Source organism: Trichomycterus rosablanca, chromosome 8 (assembly GCF_030014385.1).
Source record: "Trichomycterus rosablanca isolate fTriRos1 chromosome 8, fTriRos1.hap1, whole genome shotgun sequence".
Taxonomy (NCBI): Eukaryota; Metazoa; Chordata; class Actinopteri; order Siluriformes; family Trichomycteridae; genus Trichomycterus; species Trichomycterus rosablanca.
Window position 1 is genome coordinate 10724386 of NC_085995.1, and position 21417 is coordinate 10745802.

Sequence of the window (21417 nt, forward strand, 5' to 3'; positions counted from 1 at the left end):
GGGAATGCGGCACCTGTAGCCCATTTCCTGCACACGCCTGTGCACGGTGGCTCTGGATGTTTCTACTCCAGACTCAGTCCACTGCTTCCGCAGGTCCCCCAAGGTCTGGAATCGGCCCTTCTCCACAATCTTCCTCAGGGTCCGGTCACCTCTTCTCGTTGTGCAGCGTTTTCTGCCACACTTTTTCCTTCCCACAGACTTCCCACTGAGGTGCCTTGATACAGCACTCTGGGAACAGCCTATTCGTTCAGAAATTTCTTTCTGTGTCTTACCCTCTTGCTTGAGGGTGTCAATGATGGCCTTCTGGACAGCAGTCAGGTCGGCAGTCTTACCCATGATTGCAGTTTTGAGTAATGAACCAGGCTGGGAGTTTTTAAAAGCCTCAGGAATCTTTTGCAGGTGTTTAGAGTTAATTCGTTGATTCAGATGATTAGGTTAATAGCTCGTTTAGAGAACCTTTTCATGATATGCAAATTTTTTGAGATAGGAATTTTGGGTTTTCATGAGCTGTATGCCAAAATCATCAGTATTAAAACAATAAAAGACCTGAAATATTTCAGTTGGTGTGCAATGAATCTAAAATATATGAAAGTTTAATTTTTATCATTACATTATGGAAAATAATGAACTTTATCACAATATGCTAATTTTTTGAGAAGGACCTGTATATATGAACGAAAGCTGTAGCTGTAATTTATAGTTCAGCAGCAATGCCGCGTTCAACACCCCAAACTGACGAGTTTGCAAAATGATTCATTAGGTGCAAGCTCCAGCATTATCAACCTGACACCTTTAAAACAGGAACAGCCCAAAAACACGTAAAATGCCCACAGAAACAGCCAAAAAACACGTAAAATACCCACAGGAACAGCCAAATAAACATACAAAACGTTTAAAAATGTAAATTCTAAGCTGGAAAGGGGTATTTGAGAAACCCAGAGATCTGACGCCAGCACCCTCACCCCACCCAGAAAGGGAAGGATGCTGTTACAATTATACATCGAGCTCCACAACCGACGCTTCATTTATATTAAAAAAATTAAGGAAACTGTTGGGTTAAATGTCGAACAGAATAAGTGATAAACAGAATCGACGGTGTAACGCTGTGTGAATGAATGAATGAACAGTGTGTATGTATGTATAACGTGTGTATTACAGCAGTACTAGCAGGTTGCTGCTGCCATCATCGCTGTCTTCCCCTCCCGCATCTCTGTCTCTAATATCTACTATAATAAACACAGTATTAGAAGTAATCATACCTGCAAATCGCATGTCCGCTCCAAACCCGGGCGCTGAACGATCACAGCACGAATATGAACCCGGTTTCACCGATTCTCACAGTCTCCTATAGTACTGATGCTCTCCGCTCGGTCTCTGTCCGCTTAATCCCCCACACACAAAGAGCAGAAAATGGCTGCAAGTGAATTTCCTTAAAGCAACAACAACCCATTTATAAGCAGCACACACTTCGCTCAGACGAGCTTCTTTCTGTGTGTTTCGACGTGTGTGTGTGTGTGAATCATTACAGTTCTCCTAAATAAAATGAAGTAGAAATGATTCATCGTGTATTGGCACATTAAGCAAATTTAATACATATATTTTAATGTTTATAGCCATGCTAGGCTAGCTGTCCTAGCATTACCTTCCAGCTAATGAATGTATTAATTACCTCAGTTACATACAGTTATTATTATTAGGACATGGCAGCCTTCTTTGAAAAGGTACTTATGTGTATACATTCAATACACGGTCCTAAATGTATTAGTTAAATTTCACTAATTGTTTTATTCAGGCCTGTAAGCCAGTAGAACCCTCCTCACAAGGAATGAATAGACCCGGGCAAGAAAAAGAGGGATAATTATCAGTACAGTCCACCCTTGAGTTATGAACGGTTTACCATACGAACATTTCAGGTTACGAACGATCTTTTTCAACTTGACGTACGAACAAATTTCGGATCACGAACAGAAATTCGTGAAACACGTGACGTTAAGAACAAGTTGACTCCAACCGTCTCTCTCTCTTTCTCTATATATAGAGTGAGAGAACATTCGGACAGCGGACGGTGTTTTTCCGGTGTTTTCTGAATATTTTGTAAAATTCTATATTAAAATGTCCCCAAAGAAGGTGCAGAGGAAGCGTAGTGGTGAGAAGATGAAAAAAATCACTATTTGTTGTGTTGTATAATTACTCCTGCCAGTAGCTGTCACTGTGTATCAGACTGAGGGGACAGTGAGTGAGAGAGAAGAAGGAACTCGGCTCAGTAAAGTATTCTTTCTTTCGTGCAATTACAAAATACAACACTATTGAAATAAAGAAGGAAATAATAGAGAAATATGAGAGTTATTGTTGTTTCTGGTAGATACATTATATATAAAAGAAGGAAATGTATTATGATGTATGGTACAGCACACGTACTGTACTGAAATGTGGTGTGTGTTTTATGTACAGTACTACTGTGTGTTGTTGTTTATTATTGTTTAATACAGGAATGTCTATTCTATAATTTAAGATTTAAGGGAAAATATAGTTGTATTTATAACAAAAAAGACCATTTAAGACATTAGAAAGGTTAAGTAAGGGGGTGGTTTGGGAGGTCTGGCACGGATTAATTCTATTTAGATGATTTCTTATGAGAAAAATAGGTTTAACTAATGAACATTTTGACTTAAGAACAGCCCTTTGGAACCAAATAAATTCGTAAGTTAAGGGTCCACTGTATTAATATTTACAAATTGCAATATTGTCGTTGAATGGTTGTCTATACCATACTTTTGCTTTTTACATGGCGGTGTGCGAGATTCATCTTCTTGGTGATCATTGTGATCGCAATTGTACTATTTAACTGTAGACCATAAAATTGCTTGATTTGCTTAATTTTAATTACTTAATTTTAATTACTTGCAAATTAAATCCTAAGATTACTTGGCAAAACCCCCAAATTTCAAGATCTTGGGAAAAATCTCAAGGAGTGGCAACACTGGGTCCGGGACCTGGCACTAATCCATCACAGGACTCCTGTTCCTGAAGATAACTTTCAAAAACTTTAAAAACAGACAGATTTGATCAGATATCAGAGATGAACCTAGGTCAGTAGGGGCCACCCTGCTGTGTGACACCTACTTTGCTAGCTCGGCAGAACACCAATACATTTACTTACTGATTTAACTTAACAATGTTTAATTGTGCCACTAAATCCCACTACAATTCTTTATGAGGAATATTCTTTGAAGCCAAATTTGTTAATAATGATACCAAGAATTATGAACTAGCACCTTTTTTAGGTAGCATTGCCATAAAGATTTGCTTGGTGGCACAGCTTGTGTGAGTTCAACATGAGAACGATATGGGTTCTGGGGATCAGGATTCAATCCTCAGTTCCAGAAACATGGTAGTAGTTGGAGTGACTGTTCTAAAGTGCATCTAGATGTTGGTTTTTTAGTAAAAATGCAAGTGATTGATGCTCTGTGATGGCTGGCACCAAGTGGCACCATTTTGACCAGGATAATTAATATGCACACTATAATATGCATATTAATAACTCTACAACTACTTAAATAAGTGTAAGGTTAGTTCTCTAATTAAAGTACTAATACAGAAGCCCCATATTTTACCATGTTGGTAACCATCAGGAGCCTTGAAGCTCACCTTTTTAGGTCTAACTGTATAATAGGATGTGAAACCATGTTTCTTGCTCAAAGGGTACAAAGTATAAAGCAACTGGTTTTTATGATTTTTTTTCCTACCTGGAAGTCAATATGTCCAGCAAGTTGTTTTAGAAGATATACTTTATTTGTCATATATACATATACAGGTGTACAGTACAATGAAATTCTTTTTTCGCATATCCCAGCTCAGCCATCGTACGGCGCCCCTGGAGCAGACAGGGTTAAGGGTCTTGCTCAAGGACCCAACAGTGGCTGCATAGCAGAGCCTGGATTTGAACCGCCAATCTTCCGGTTGATAGCCCAAAGCTCTACCCACTAGGCTACCACTGTCCACTTTCTTCAATAACCAATTATCCAATGTACGCTTGTTAAATGTCTTGAAATAGAATTATAGAAACAGATTTACAAAGTTCCTTTACACAGTTTGTCAACACCCTACTACCCAACCATCAATGGTAAAGACCAACATTGGACCAGCCAGGATTGTCTTAAAGTAATAGATGGTCAAACAAGGAAAAAAGTAGACAGTGGGTCCAGGAAGTCCCTACGAACTAATATATCCTGCAGTATGGAAATTGTCCAGGGGGCAAAAATGAATCATGTTTTTTCTGGGACAACCACAAACTAAATATTATTTTGGTGGTAGACTGTTCATAGCATATCATATAGTCATGACATTGTAGTGACATGGCATGTTGTGTTGTGCTGGTGTCCGTTTGGTGGGTCTTTATATGTCCTTTTCAATACCAGTATTATGAATATTTTAGCAGAAATATTAACTGTGTAATTACAGACCATTAATTGTATAATAAAATGAGTTTTTAATATACACAAAATCATAAGGGGGCCTACATGGGTTAGCTTGCAGTGGTACCTCACAACACTTATTATGGGATAAATGGAAAGTGCAGGCATAGAAATTCACATTTATAGTTTGTAAGAGCCAAGTAAGGGCAACTTACATACTATTTAGGCTTCTTATCCCTGAGCTGGCCAAAGCAAGTTACGTCAAAGCCAGCTCTATCTGTGGTTTGCCAACAATGGTGGACTAACAATTTGGTACTAAGCACAAGTTACAAATTCTAATGGGGCCCTCGGTTCATCCTATTTGTTTGCTGGTTTGTTTGCTAATATATATTGTCTTTTGTTTTTAGCTCCCAGACTGTATATAAGACATACAAGACATAAAATATATTTATTAATTAATACCACTGCTTTGTCATGGTCAGGATAGCAGCGGGTGGCGGTGGGTCTGATTCAATGGGTAAGAAAGGTAAGAAAGGTAGCTCCAACTGACCTGAGTGCAGGCAGGAAACCGAAGCACTCCGAAAAAATCCACATAGACACAGGGAGAACCTGCAAACTCCACACAGACAGGATCAAACCCAGGCCTTTTTTGCTGTGAGGTGACAGCGGTACCCATGGCACCACCATGCCACCCAAAATATATATTTTAAATAATTTCTAAATACATTAATAGATTGTTATTTCCATATGTTTGTGTCATATGTCAGTTTTTTTTCTGTGTTTAATTAGGAGAATATATTAAAACAGACATCATACTATAGTGGCTAACTATGACTGCCTCACAGCAAGAAGGTCCTGGGTTCAATTCCCAAGTGGAGCAGTTCGGGTCCTTTCTGTTTGGAGTTCCTTCCACAGTCTATGGACTTTTTGTGTTATCCCTGACTGTTTCAGTTTTTTATAGGAGGTATTGTATCTATTTATAAAATATGAAATGGTTCAATAAAATCAAATCAAAATCAAATCAAATCAAAGACATGCAGTCAGATGAACTGGAGATGCTACAGTCCCTCTAGGTATGTGTGTGTCTGTGTGTGTGTTTGCCGTGTAATAGACTGGTGACCTGTCCAGGGTGTTTCCTGTCCTTCGCCCAGTGAATGGGACCCACCATGGACCCTTAATAGGATGAAGCGGTTGTAAAACAGACCCTGAATGAATGAAATTCACACATCTATTGCACCACTGTGCCTTGAGGCAATCAGCTAGGCCTGTTTCTTTCCTGATGTCTGTTAAGGCCCATCCCTAGAATATTTGCATAGCCCTGTTGTGTTCCCGACTCACTTCATTTTTTAACAGGCCTGCAACACTGTGATATACACTAATCAGCCATAACATTAAAACCACCTCCTTGTTTGTACACTTACTGTCCATTTTATCAGCTCCACTTACCATATAGAAGCACTTTACAGTTCTACAATTACTGACTGTAGACCATCTGTTTCTCTACATACTTTCACCCTGTTCTTCAATGCTCAGGACCACCACAGAGCAGGTATTATTTAGGTGGTGGATCATTCTCACTGCAGTGACAATGACATGGTGGTGATGTGTTAGTGTGTTGTGCTGGTATGAGTGGTTCAGACACAGCAGCGCTGCTGGAGTTTTTAAATACCATGTCCACTCACTGTCCACTCTATTAGACACTCCTACATAGTTGTTCCACCTTGTAGATGTAAAGTCAGAGATGATCGCTCATCTATTGCTGCTGTTTGAGTTGGTCATCTTCTAGACCTTCATCAGTGGTCACAGGACGCTGCCCACGGGATGCTGTTGGCTGGATGTTTGTGGTTGGTGGACTATTCTCAGTCCAGCAGTGACAGTGAGGTGATTAAAACCTCCAGCAGCGATGCTGTGTCTGATTCACTCATACCAGCACAACACACACTAACACACCACCACCATGGCATTGTCAGTGCAGTGCTGAGAATGAACCACCACCTAAATAATACCTGCTCTGTGGTGGTCCTGGGAGAGTCCTGACCATTGAAGAACAGCATGAAAGAAGGCTAACAAAGCATGCAGATGGACAGATGGACAGATGGACTACAGTTAGCAATTGTAGAACTACAAAGTGCTCCTATATGGTAAGTGGAGCTGAAAAATAGACAGTGAGTGTAGAAACAAGGAGGTATTTGTATTGGGAAGTGTGTAGTGTGAACATTTGCATGCTGGTGTTGAACATTTACCTCCTGCCGTTGTCACAGTTACTGAAAGAGGAATGGCTTGTGCTGAGGATTTTCTCCACCAATCAGCAACAAGAACACGGTGGCCACTGTGCAGCACCCTGTTTTACTTACTATAGGCTTGTATGCTTGAGTAAAAAGTATTGATGACTAAATACATTTACATTTTACATTTCTGGCAATTAGCAGATGCATTTATCCAAGGTGTCTTACAACTGTAACCCACTACACTGTAAGAAATTAAGGGTTAAGGGCCTTGCTCAAGGGCCCACTAGTGAAAACTTAGCAGTGATTGGGCTTGATGCAGCCACTTTTCTGATCACTACCACTGCCCCTATGTGTGATATCCTTTAACATACAGGCACGTGATAATAAAACCCCCAACAAACTAATTTTAGTAATGTGTTGTGCCACCACAAGCCTCCAGATCAGCTTCAGTGCACCTTGGCATAGTTTTGATGATGCAGTATCTTTGTGGCTTCCGTTCAACATCACAGTCCAAATACATGAATAAGAGATACAAACTGAAGGGCAGTTGTAGCCTAGCGGTGAAGGTACTGGGCTAGTAAGCAGAAGGTCGCTGGTTCAAACCCCACCACTGCCAGGGCCATTATATTGAAGGGCAGTTGTAGTCTAGCGGTTAAGGTACTGGAATAGTAAGCAGAGGGAGCAAGGCCCTTAACCCTGAAGGGCAAACTGAAGGGCAGTTGTAGCCTAGCGGTTAAGGTACTGGACTAGTAAGCAGAAGGTTGCTGGTTCAAACCCCACCACTGCCAGGGCCATTATATTGAAGGGCAGTTGTAGCCTAGCGGTTAAGGTACAGGAATAGTAAGCAGAAGGACACTGGTTCAAACCCCACCACTGCCAGGTTGCCACTGTTGGGCCCTTAACCCTCAGTTCCTCAGACTGGAGGTCGCGTTGGATAAAATTGCCTGTGATGATGAACTTGAATTGATGAATCATGTGTAACCTGTAACTACCCGTCCTGTCATAAATGCAACTTAGGTATAAAACACGATGTTAAAATCGTAATAAATAAATAAACCGTGTTGAGATCTGCTAACAGTAAATGTCATGGTATATCATGCATATAATTTGTCGTCATTAATGTATTAAAATGGTCCAAACAATCGTCAATGCACTTACACTTCTCTGTAAGCATCTGCACTGATAATATTTCTCTATTTTATTTTAAAAATGTCAACTACCTGTACATTAATTTATGTCATTCTAAATCTAGAAACAGTAGAAAAAGTCCAAAATACGTTATATTGTTATAACAGCATAGATATAGATATCCATTGTTCATTTTTATTAACTACTACATTCAGGTCTGGTTCCCTGGGCATGAGGCAGGATATCCATTAGCCAATCATGTCTCTGTAGACACCCCACCGGATGATAGCACTGCTGAGGTTCGAACATGGGTCTCAGTGGTGGTGGCTTAGCGTAATAAACCACCTAAATTCCAGATCTACACATAATTCATATATAAACAACCAAGGCAATGTAAAGCATATTATAGCAACATTTTAAATTCTTAAAAATGTTGAGATTTTGAGGATGATTAAAATAATTTTATTCTTAGTTCATTCATTTATTCATTCACTGTCTGTTTCATCACCACTCTATTCTACTCAGGGTCACTGGATTTGACTCACCAAGCAAAGACAGGAAATGCCCCACGCAGGTCTTCAGTCCACCAGAGGGCACACACACACACACACACACTCATACACATACTATCACACAGACCCACACCGAGGGCAATTTGTAGTAGATCCATTTATCTTCACTGCATGTCCTTGGACTGTAGGAGGAAACCAGAGCAACTGGAAGAAACCCACACAGACACATGGAGAACATGCTTCTTGCTGTAAGGTGACAGTGCTACCCAATAGTTTAACATATACATTTTTTACACTGCTGCTTACCTGAGGTTCCAGTATTTGTGTAATTTATTTATCATTCATTATCACTTTTACCTAAGGTGTGAGGGCAATTTAAATAAAATAAAAATACAACAAATACAACTAATTAAAAATAATGCACACTTTTATTAAACAACTATTATACAATTATCATGTGAGCTTTACTAAGCTTTCCATCTACACAATAATTCAGTCTCAACATCAATCACACATTAAAATTTCACATTTAACTCAGGAGAGGAACATCAAACAACCTGCATCAGCATTTAAAGGCACATATTTACAGTAAAAGTTAGATAAAATAAAGAAATCTGTGGGGTAAACACAATACATGATACTGCTATACAGTGCAAATCATAATGGTTTAATGGTTTCAGCCACACATACTGCTAACAGGTGTATACGACAAACACATTGTAGCTACAAAACACAGTTTGTCAATTTTGGTGTGGATCAATTCTAGTGGCCTGTACAGAACCCAGACTTCAACCCCATTGAACAGCTTAAAGAATTAAAACTAAATGAATTGCAAGCCAGATTTTCTTATCCAACATTCCCACAGACACATTCAAAAATCTTGTGTCTTGGGGCGCTCAGGTGGCGCAGCGGTAAAACACGCTAGCACATCAGAGCTGACATTTCCAACCTGTCGGTTCGAAACTTAGTTATGCCTCCGGCAGGCTGGGTGCCTACATGAACCCTGACTGGCTGTTGTCTGGCTGTTGTACTAGGGGGGTGCAATTATGACCTCTGCAATTGACTCACCTCAATTGACTCATTGACCTCTCATGTTCTTAATTGCTTATCTCTCTTTTTTTTATTTCGTATTCACTAAATTGTAGGGTATGTTTTACTATATTTTCTTTTAGTTTTACATGTTCTTAATTTTTTATCTCTCTTGTTTGAATTTCATGTTCTCTTAATTGTAACTAAATGTTTGCAAGAAGTCTTTCTGAGGTTCTAGATCTCAGGAATGTTTTAATGCTTTTAATAAATTTTTTTCCCTTATGTAAAGCACTTTGAATTGCCAATGTGTATGAAAGGTGCTATACAAATGAACTTGCCTTGCCTTGCTGACTGATTGATGGTGGATAATGCATTGATCAGGGTGTGGCTTTCTGTACACAAAGCTGATCTGCATATGAACTCGTCTTCGTGCAGGTGAAAGAAGCAGTCGGCTACCGCACACGTGTCGAAGGGGGCGTGTGTCAGTCTCGGCTCTCCATGACCAGGAGGTCAACATCAGTACAGAGGAAGCGTAATGCAATCGGGTAATTGGATACGACTAGATCGGGAGGGAAATTGTGCTTCTGTGCTAAATGGCCATTACATCACAATACTTTTACATTTACATCATTTTGCAGACATCTTTATATCAATTTCCTTGGCTGATCCCGTTAGGGGTCGCCGACGGATCGTGATCCGCATGATTGATTTGGCACAGTTTGTACGCCGGATGCCCTTCCTGACACAACCCTCCCTATTTATCTGGGCCTGGGACCGGCACTACAATGCACTGGTTTATGCATCCTAGTGGCCAGGTACCTATAGGACAATTCAGTGTCTCCAATTAGCCTGGCTGCATGTTTTTGGACTGTGGGAGGAAATCCAAGCAGACATACAAACTCCACACAGAAAGGACCTGGACCGCCCCGCCTGGGGATCGAACCCAGGACCTTCTTGCTGTGAGGCGACAGTGCTACCACTTAGCCACCGTGTTGCCCATTTTGCAGACATCTTTATATAAAGTGACTTAAATGAGACATCATACAATTCAGTGTCTCCAATTAGCCTGGCTGCATGTTTTTGGACTGTGGAAGGAAACCGGAGCACCCGGAGGAAACCCACGCAGACACAGGGAGAACATGCAAACTCTGCACAGAAAGGACCCGGACCGCCCACCTGGGGATCGAACCCAGGACCTTCTTGCTGTGAGGCGACAGTAATTTAACAATGTTCTAAATTTGGACTTGTATTTATGTAGATGTCATTATTAGTAATGGACAGCTGAAGCAGGATATTAAACTTTTCATATCTATTATTAGACTCTATTATCTATTATTAGACTATGATCAGAAAGGGCATGTAAGAAGAAACCACTACGTGTTCCATAAAATTGCTGAAGAAGTTAATGCTGGTTCTGATAGAAAGGTGTCAGAACACACCATGGATCACAGGTGGTTGTGTATGAATCTGCATAGCTGCAGACCAGTCAGGTTGCCCATGCTGACACCTGTCCACCACCGAAAGCGCCAACAATGGGCACGTGAGCATCGGAACTAGACCACGGAGCAATGGAAGCAGGTGGCCTGGTCTGATGTATCACGCTTTCTTTTACATCACGTGGATGGCCAGGTGCGTGTGTGTCGCTTACCTGGGAACACATGGCACCAGGATGCATTATGGGAAGAAGACAAGCCGGCAAAGGCAGTGTGAGACTTTGGGCAATGTTCTGCTGGGAATCCTTGGGTTCTGCCATCCATGTGGATGTTACTTTGACACATACCACCTACCTAAGTATTGTTGCTGACCATGTACATCCTTTCATGGAAACGGTATTCCCTGATGGCTGTGGCCTCCTTCAGCAGGATAATGCGCCCTGCCACAAAGCAAAAATGGTTCAGGAACGATTTGAGGAGCACAACAACGAGTTTGAGGTGTTGACTTGGCCTCCAAATTCCCCAGATCTCAATCCAATCGAGCATCTGTGGGATGTGCTGGACAAACAAGTTCGATCCATGGAGGCCCCCACATCACAACTTACAGGAGTTAAAGGATCTGCTGCTAACATCTTGGTGCCAGATACCACAGCACACCTTCAGGTGTCTAGTGGAGTCCATACCTCGACGGGTTAGGGCGGTTTTGGCAGCAAAAGGGGACAAACACAATATTAGGAGGGTGGCCATAATGTTATTCCTGATCTGTGTATACTCTTTAATTAGAATATTGCCTTTTCTAAATTATGCATTTGTATTCTGATCACTCCACCTACAGGTATATACAGCCTATATACAGTTTTACTACAGCCAACTATAAAAGTTCAGATTAATTTGAATATTTTACAAAAAGCATTTAATTATAATAAAAGTAAAAGTTAACAGACAACAAACTATGAAACAAATAAACACTCATTTCATCCAATTGTTGAAGGTGCTGCAATGCTACAGTTGAACAGGCTAATACATTAAAATATCAAATATGTTATGAACCAAATCCCTAAAACTATTGCTGTCAAGCCCTGAGATTAAACTGCTACCCATGCCTGCTGTGCATAAAGACTGTACAGAAAAAAGAATTGCACAGAAAAATAAATAGACTATACAAATAAATAAAGTGTTACGGACTGTACTTTATATCAATGCTTGCTGCTGGAAATAGCCATGAATCAGAGATCTGCTAGGAATGCCAGTTCATGCAGGAGCAGGGCAAACGAGGGTCGGTCTTCAGGTTTCTAAAATTAAAAAAACACTATTTAAAGAATGCATGTGTTGTATTTTACAAAAAACAATACACATGAATGCAGCTGGTGCAGCTAACAAGTGGTCTACACTATACAGTCGACCCTTGAGTTACGAACCGTTTACCATACGAACATTTCGGGTTACGAGCGATCTTGTTCAACTTAACGTACGAACAAATTTCGGATTACGAACCGCAATTCGCGAAACACGTGACGTCACGAACAAGTTGACTCCAACCGTCTCTCTCTCTATATATACTATATACAGTGAGAGAACATTCGGACAGTGGACGGTGTTTTTTCGATGTTTTCTTTATATTTTGTAAAAATCAATATTAAAATGGCCCCAAAGAATGTGCAGAGAAAGCGTACTGGTGAAAAAATGAAAAAAAAAATCTATTACATTTGTTGTTGTATAATTACTCCTGCCAGCAGCTGTCACTGTGTATCAGACAGAGGGGACAGTGAGTGAGAGGGAAGAAGGAAGTCTTTCTTTCATGCAATTCGCTTGTTAAGTGTGACGTCACGCGTCATTTCCGGGGCCAAACGAACCTTTAATCGCAAACGCAAACAACTATGGCTAAACCTGTAAACCAAATGTGGTCGTACTTTTAGCAAATACCACATTCACTGCAGTAAGTGGAGGGGTAACAAGCCCTCTTTCCTCTGCTAAATGACTGAATTTAAATCATACTATTATAGGTATGACATCCTCCACGAGAATTTGTATTCTTTTTATTGTTCTGTATGTTATGTTGTTTAAAATAAAATAAAATTAAATTAAAAAAAAAAAAAAAACCTGTGAACCTTTATATACAGTATATATATACAGTATATATACAGTATATATATATATATATATATATATATATATATATATATACCGAACCACCAGAGCCACCCAAACGCCACTATCCCACTTCTGACACCAATGTGGCGCCGGCGAGTAGGAAGGAGAGTGTCTGGGCTGCGAGTGAGCTGCCCTCGGCAGTTCACTCAATGGTTTTGGACAGATACTCATTCATACACACAGAAATTCATACAACAAATAAACATAGAAGCTGCCTATCCAGCCCTCACCGCAGCCACCCCAGCCCCAACACTGGGCTACACGGCTACGGTAAGCCTGGACAGCATGGCCGCAAGGGCTTCTGGGTAAAGCCCGTGGCGGCCCCCTAGTGGCGACGCTACAATATATATGTATATACGTATATATATTAGAAACATACATTAAGATACAAATAAGACAAGATGTGCAGAACACTAAGTGCACTTCATGTCATTATTTCATTTCATGTCACCTCATCAAGAGGTAAGCGGTCATATTTTTAATTCATTACATGAAAACTGACATTTCTAACTCTTTGGTTTTACTTTTAATCAGTATAGCTTATAGTTTATATAATTAAAACCCAGAATCTCACATTATTAAATGAAATTTACAAAAAAAAGCTTGAAACACGTGTAACGAATATACAATTTGACAGTTTACCTTTTTACATTGAATTATGAACAAAAATATTACTTCATGATATCTAATAGCAAGGAAAGCAGTAAAAAGACAGTTGGGTAGTTTTTTTTCGACTCGGACCTGTTGAAGCAGTACGGGACACAGCACTGTGGCTTATTAAAAATACGAGGGACTCAGCCAACTTGGACCCGGATGTGACGTATCATAAGGTTGACACGTCACCACTTAACAAGCGGATTACACCTACAAAATACAACACTATTGAAATAAATAAGGAAATAATAGAGAAATATGAGCGTTATTGTTGTTTCTGGTAGATACATTTTATAATAAAAAGAAGGAAATTTATTATGATGTATGGTACAGCACACGTACTGTACTGAAATGTGGTGTGTGTTTTATGTACAGTACTACTGTGTATTGTTGTTTATTATTGTTTATTACAGGAATGTCTATTCTATAATTTAAGATTTAAGGGAAAATATACTGGTATTTATAACAAAAAAGAGCATTTAAGACATTAGAAAGGTTAAGTAAGGGGGTGGTTTAGGAGGTCTGGCACGGATTAATTATATTTACATTATTTCTAATGGGAAAAATAGGTTTAACTAACAAACATTTTTGACTTTGTGTATTTGTTTTTAAGTTTGTATATTTTGTGTTTAGTGTTTAATTTTTCTTGTGCATTGTCTGCAACTTGTACATTGCTTGTATACTGCATCTATACTAGATACTCTCTGGTACACTGTAAATAATGTACATTACCAATTTTTCTCACTCACCTCTTTCCAACACCACTGCATTAGCTGGTAAACAGTTTCTGGGCAGAGACGGGGTTGCAGTAACCTCAATCCAGCATTTAGGGATTCTACCACCTCTCCGTTAGTACGGCACTCGTAGGGCAGCCGGCCCTCGCTGTACACCTCCCACATCAACACACCTGAGCAAGTAAACATACAATTCAATTTATTAGATACACCTCTCTAATACATACATTTATTCTATTTTTTATAAGCTACACATACCATACAGATAAACTTTGTGGGTATACAATTACTGCCTATTTTGCAATGTATTCTGCCCTGTGCCCAGTGATATATGGTATATACACTGATCAGCCATAACATTGCTTGTTTCTACACTGTCCATTTTATCAGCTCCACTTACCATATAGAAGCACTTTGTAGTTCTACAATTACTGACTGTAGTCCATTTGTTTCTCTACATACTTTTTTTGCCCCCTTTCACCCTGTTCTTCAATGGTCAGGACCACCACAGAGCAAGTATAATTTGGGTGGTGGATCATTCTCAGCACTGCAGTGACACTGACATGGTGGTGGTGTGTTAGTGTGTGTCCTGACCATTGAAGAACAGGGTAAAAGGTTTGTAGAGAAATAGATGGACTACAGTCAGTAGTTGTAGAACTACAAAGTGCTTCTATTTGGTAAGTGGAGCTGATAAAATGGACAGTGAGTGTAGAAACAAGGATGTGGTCATAATGTTATGGCTGACATTTATATATATATTTATATATATTTATATATATTTATATTTACACACACACTCACATCTCTTATTAGTATTTATTAGAAGGGATTTATTAGGAGGGTCAGACCCCCCCCCCCCCCCCCCCCCCCCCACCCACAATTCCCTGTAATTCAAACCATTCTCTCACTAACAATTATTGTTATAGCCTGTAAATGAGTACAGTTATATTTTTATTGTAGTGGTCCTATTACCGATACATTTAACATAGCCAGTCCTTCTTCTGCACCAACATGGACATTTGGAAAGCATTAGAAACTCCTCATACATTTAAAAGGGGTAGAGATTGTACCCAGGTCCTCAGAACCACACCTACTCTATCAGTGACACCACCTTTATGCCCTTAATGTACTGTAGAATATTAAATAGTTAAAAGTGTCATTATTGTAGTCTTACCGAATGACCACACATCTGACTTGCTGCTAAACCTGCTGTATCTGATCACCTCTGGAGATGACCACTTCACAGGGAACTTGGTGGTGTAGCTGGTGTACTGGTCATCCAGGACGAACCTGCAATTAGGTATGCAAGCTCACACTCAGTGTGTACAGTAAAAGCAATGCACTTTCATCACACAGAACTCTCATTACTGATCATGAAACTTGCTTTCTTACCGAGTCATTCCAAAATCTGACACCTTCACCACAAGATCTTTAGAAACAAGGCAGTTTCTTGCAGCCTGCAGTGCAACACCAATTTAGTCAAAAAACTCATGATTACACAGTTAAGACAAAAATCATTCAAGGACATAAATGATTACCAGGTCCCTGTGAATAAAATTCGAGCTCTCCAGGTACGCCATTGCCTCGCTGACATCGATGCACATACCCAGCAGAGCCTCCTGTGAGACGCGACCTCTTTTAGAGCGCAGGTAGTCTGTCAGGCAGCCATTCTCCAGGAATTCGAATACTAGATACATAGGCGACTGCTGGGTGCACACGCCGTACAGCCGTACCAGCTTAGGGTGAGAGAGTTTCCTGCGACAAAGGAAGTAAATGTTATTTATTGAAAATATTAAGGTGTTTTTTTATTTTTCTGTTTGAGTTTCGTGTACACCCTATATGGGGAAAAATTCTGATTAAAATTGATACTTCTGCTGTATTTCAGAGAGACGTTCAGCATTTGTAAAGCAGTTCTATGAATAATTACAAATACATGAGGTGAATTCTTGTTTCTAATCATATTATTTATTTTAAAATGATTTAATAAGTGTATGGATAATGTTACGAGGTTCTTCAAAAAGTTTCCACACTTTCCGCACAAATGACATCACTTTTCTACATAATCACCTTCCGATGCATTTTTCCCAGCGTCATATCAACTTTTTTTTAATTACATTTTATTTATGCATTTTCTCCCTTTTTTCTCCCTTTTTAGTGCGTCCAATTGCCCGATTGCGTCATGCTTCCTCTCCACCAATGCCCATCCCTGCTCTGATTGAGGAGAACGAAGCTAACCCACACCCCCTCCGACACGTGGGCAGCATGCCGTATGCATCTTATCACCTACACTTTGACGAGTTCAGTGCAGCTCAGCCTTGTGTACGGAAAGACACACCCTGAGAGCACTCTTTTCTCATCTCTGTGCAGGCGCCATCAATCAGCCAGCAGCGGTCATAATTGCACCAGTCATGAGAGAGAGAGAGAGAAAGAGAGACCCCATCTGGTTTAGTCCCGCCCATATCTGAACAACCAGGCCAATCGTTGTTCATGTGGCCGCCCAGCCTTAGACGGCAGGCAGAGCTCAGGTTCGATACGATGTATTCGAGAGCCCAGCTCTGGTTCCAGCATGTGTTTTTACCGCTTTGCCACCTGAGCGGCCTGTCATACCAACCAATATAAAAGTGCAGAAACTTTTTGAAGATCCCTCATACATTATTCTGTTAATAAGTTCCTTATAAATGGATTTTTTAAAAGTTTTTTAAAAGGTCCAAACATTTTTAGAAAAATTATAATCCCCTTATATATGCAGATAAAGTTAAATGGTAATTCAGTCATATTAAAAAATTTTAAAGTATGACCTGCTGCAAAAGCTTTAAAATATTCAAAACAAATGCAGCATAATAAACTGTATTAAAAGTTAAATTACAAAATGTTTAAATAATAAAGTTGCGGCCGCTCAGGTGGTGCAGCGATAAAGTATGCCAGTGCACCAGAGTTGGGGTTTCGAATACATCGTATCGAATCTCAGCTCTGCCTTTCCGACTGGGCTGGGCGGCAGCATGAACAACAATTGGCTGTTGTTCAGGGTTAGAGGGTAAGAAAGTTGGATCATAGGTCCTCATAACTGGTTCAACTGCGGCCCCTGCTGGCTGACTGATGGCGCCTGCACAGGGCTGAGGAATAATGCTGATGGGGGTGTGGCCCTCCATACACAGTGCCCGTCAAGTGTATGAACTCGACTCGTGCAGATGAAAAATGCAGTCTGTACTGACTGTATGTGCCAGAGGGGGCATATGTCAGTTGAGAGGCGTCCTCAGTCAGCGGTAAAGGGTCGAATCAGTATAGAAGGATGCAATTAGGGTAACTGGACACGACTAGATTAGGGGATTGGTAATGGTCATACAAAAAAAGCTTTGTATTAAATTATATCTTAAACCAAATATAAAGGGTGATTAAATGTTAAATGACATGTTTAAATGTTTAAATAATAATGCTGTAAAAATTGTTATTGCTAGTATAAAGTACTAAAATTGTGGCCAATCTTGTAATTCAGTCCAGTTATAATGGTTAAGACTTCTCTTCAGTGTTCTATGAAATCTCAGCACTCAGATACATTTAAGCAATATCCAAAGGCTTTTTTTCTATAAGCTTGTGTGTTACAAAGTATACATGTTGCAAACATTTAAACTTTTATTTACATTTTATATTAAATACTCATCATCATGGTATTTTATATGATCTGATGAAGGCTGTGAGCATTTGGGTTGTCTTGTAACTGAGCCTATTACATACACCAGAACATAAAATGTGCAGTGCACCAATATATACTGTATTGCAATTTATATTTTGTACAGATTAGTCAAAAGTAATCAAATCAAATATGTTAGATGAGCATTTGCCATGATCTATTACTGTTCAACTACTGAAACTGGTGCAGAATTGCTGCCCTATATTGTGCTGTCATTACATATCCATCCAGGTTTGGTTACAGCTCAGAAGCTGTAAACAGATTTAAAAAACAACTTTATATTAGTATTTATATATTATCTATATTATTTTAAACTTTATATTAGATTTTTGCTAGGCAGACGTAAACATTTAATTTTTAATGTTTGAATGCAAAGAAGTTTGCGAAAAAGGTAAAAGATGATTTCCATGCTATTATCTATTACATATCCATAAACTCCATGTACTGGGACTAAAGCCCTAGTAGTTCTGAGAGGATTTTTGATGATATACAGGTTGTCAATTCAATTAAATTCAAATTGGTTAAAATCATGTGCATAACCGACAACAAAGGACTAAGCAAAATATAATTCCATTTGAAAGAAAAAACTAGGCCATGTATATGAAATTTTGTCACTGTTTTATAATATAACATACAATTAACATTATTATTAAAAGGACTTTTTTGGAATAAAGAAATGGATAATTAAAAAAATATATTTTTAAATCCATGGAACAACATCAATACATTTAATGGCATTAATGCAAATAAAATTCATTTAATACCTTTAATTTAATTTTAGACCTCTAATGATATCTTATATTTAAATATAAAGTTAATAAACTTAATATACATTTTTAGATTAGCTTCAATCATATGAAATGTATAAATTAAATAATCCCACAATGGTTCCGTATATTATACGTTGTGAGAATGCTGCTTTACAAAGCTTTCGGATCCTCTTTGCAGTAAATGACTATTGTAGTTGGTGGTCATTGTGGTTGTGCTTTGTTTTTTTATTTAGGCATTTTTCTCTGACCTGAAAGTGGTAGTAATAAACCACCACTGTTGATTATAGATGGTGTAACATTTTCTCATAGATATAAAAAGTGTATTTTTTAGGATGCATAAACCATGAAAATATGTCTGTCACAGATATTTTATAATCACCGTATGACAGTTTTTGGGGTTTCATCTAAGTATTCTGGCTTTGTTTAATTTCATTGGCTACTCTAAATGTAAGTATACTGTAGCTAAGTAAGTGGGTAAATGGATGGGCGTATGTTGCACCCTGTGAGGGCAACACACAAAGTAAGTTGGTGATAGGCAATTCCTGCCTTACACCCAGTGTTTGCAAACCAGTACATTAGCTTAGCTACACTGTGCATTTCATTATTATTAGTATTGTCATATAATAAAATATAATATAATATAGTATAATATAATATAATAAAGTATAATATAATGTAGTATAATATAATATAATATAATATATTATAGTATAATATAGTATAATATAATATAGTATAATATAATATGATATAATACAATATAATATAGTACCATATAATATAATATAATATAATATAATACAGTAAAGTATAATATAATATAATACAGTATAATATAATACAGTAAAGTATAATATAGTATAATACAGTATAATAGTATAATACTGTATAATACAGTATAATATAATATAATATAATATAATATAGTATGATCTAATCTAATATAATAATATAATAATAAAATATAACAAACATAACATTATATAATATAATCTAATATAGTATAATCTAATCTAATATAATATAATAATAAAATATAATAAAATATAACATAACATAACATAATATAATACAGTGCCGCTACAAATGGTAAAGGACCTATAAGACTGAACCTGTCACAGGATTAAGTGGTGGTAAAACATGAAAATAAAATACAAAAATAGTAAAAAGGAATATAATCTATTATAATATACAAGATACACACAACATAAGGTCAGCAAAAAAAAAATTGTGATTATTTGTAGAAGTGTCGGCTTAATTACAGAGTAATTACATCATCATTACTTACATCATAACTTTTGCTTCATCCTTAAATTCCTCATCAGACATGGCACCTTCTCGAACAGTCTTTACTGCCACCTTTTTTTCCACCTTGTCTTCACTATTACACCAGGTGCCCTCCAACACAAGACCAAACTGGCCACTACCCAGCTCCCCTCCAAGACTTAGCTCCTCTGCATTGAGCTCCCACTGCTCTGAAAGTTCTACACCATGAGAATGAGAGCAAAACAATAACATAACATATTATTTCACATGGATCTAACACTGCATTGTTATATGTTATTACAGAAAATGTGTAACTATAGATGTTACAGAGCAACTAAAGTCAGGTACAATAGCTAACATAATTTCCTTACACTTTTACATACATTTAGTACATAAGATTTTCATTATATGTAATGATTAGGGTCCTACTAAATTCAACTTGCCCCTAACCCTATGAACAACAGCCAATCGTTGTTCATGCAGCCGCCCAACCCAGCCGGATGGCAGAGCTAAGATTCGATACGATGTATTCGAAAACCCAGCTCTGGTGTGCTAGCGTATTTTACCGCTGTGCCACCTGAGCAGCATTTGAATTAGATTTTTAATGTAACTCTAAATGAAGTAAAATGCTGTGTGATTGCTTACCTGGCTCTAGCTCCTCAATCTTGGGTGAATTCCCTTTAGAGACACAGTACCTAAGCCGTGTTATCAAACCTGGCATGGTGACAAGCAAACATCACATTTGATCAAACATACAATACAATATGATCCAATATAAGAAAACAACACTTAACCACTTGTGCCTTTGTCATTTATTATACCTTCAGTGACTATATCAACTCACACTTTACAACGTCTACTGAACCAAAAAAATGTAGGGTTAAAAGAATTAAAATGTATATAACATACAGTACATATGTAAAGGTCTTGGTAGCTTACCTGCTGCATTGTGTTGATGATAATGAATGAGTTCTGGAATGGTACTTTTCAGGTAATTCTCAGCCAAATAATACTGCACCACTTCACCCTCCGTCTCTCTGATCTTATAATGCTTGACTCTGGGATATTTTTCTCCGTTCGACCTACAAAAGAGTGATATTTGCTAAGATGATGTACAATCACAAAGAAGATGATACATAAGTGATACAAAACAAGAAGTAAAATTCTGGTTTTGATTTGTATTGATGTGCTTTACCCTGGAGCTTTGGTGAACACGGACACTGTGTATACTCCAGCTTCTCGTGAATTACGAACCATGAAAGCACCTTCTTTATCCTAAAACATGAAAATACAAAATAGTAACTTTTGATTTGGATCTTCGGATCTTGCTGAAACTCTAGTAAATTAATATTACACTAAGAGTTTATCTGACAGACAGATAGATGACAGACAGACAGATAGATTCATAG

General features: G+C 38.4%; 2 protein-coding genes across 4 annotated transcripts in view; both read right to left on the bottom strand.

Moving 5' to 3' along the window:
• The window catches only part of cyfip2 (cytoplasmic FMR1 interacting protein 2), a 52571-nt gene extending 51203 nt beyond the window's left edge, over positions 1-1368 (bottom strand). For both annotated transcript variants that reach the window (XM_062999853.1, XM_062999854.1), the window contains exon 1: positions 1260-1368. The gene's annotated coding sequence lies outside the window, so the exon portion shown is untranslated. The remainder of the gene's footprint in view (positions 1-1259) is intronic.
• A 10383-nt stretch (positions 1369-11751) lies between these two features.
• itk (IL2 inducible T cell kinase) overlaps positions 11752-21417 on the bottom strand; it is a 29407-nt gene continuing 19741 nt past the window's right edge. The window contains exons 9-17 of one of the 2 annotated variants that reach the window (XM_062999856.1): positions 21204-21283; positions 20948-21090; positions 20654-20722; positions 20031-20217; positions 15823-16039; positions 15677-15741; positions 15459-15574; positions 14300-14457; positions 11752-12037 (exon numbers count right to left, since the gene is read on the bottom strand). In XM_062999856.1, coding sequence (XP_062855926.1) covers positions 11972-12037; positions 14300-14457; positions 15459-15574; positions 15677-15741; positions 15823-16039; positions 20031-20217; positions 20654-20722; positions 20948-21090; positions 21204-21283 — 1101 coding nt within the window. In that variant the 3' untranslated portion in view covers positions 11752-11971. Of the gene's footprint in view, positions 12038-14299; positions 14458-15458; positions 15575-15676; positions 15742-15822; positions 16040-20030; positions 20227-20653; positions 20723-20947; positions 21091-21203; positions 21284-21417 lie in introns of both variants that reach the window. The other variant, XM_062999855.1, reaches the window with a different exon arrangement.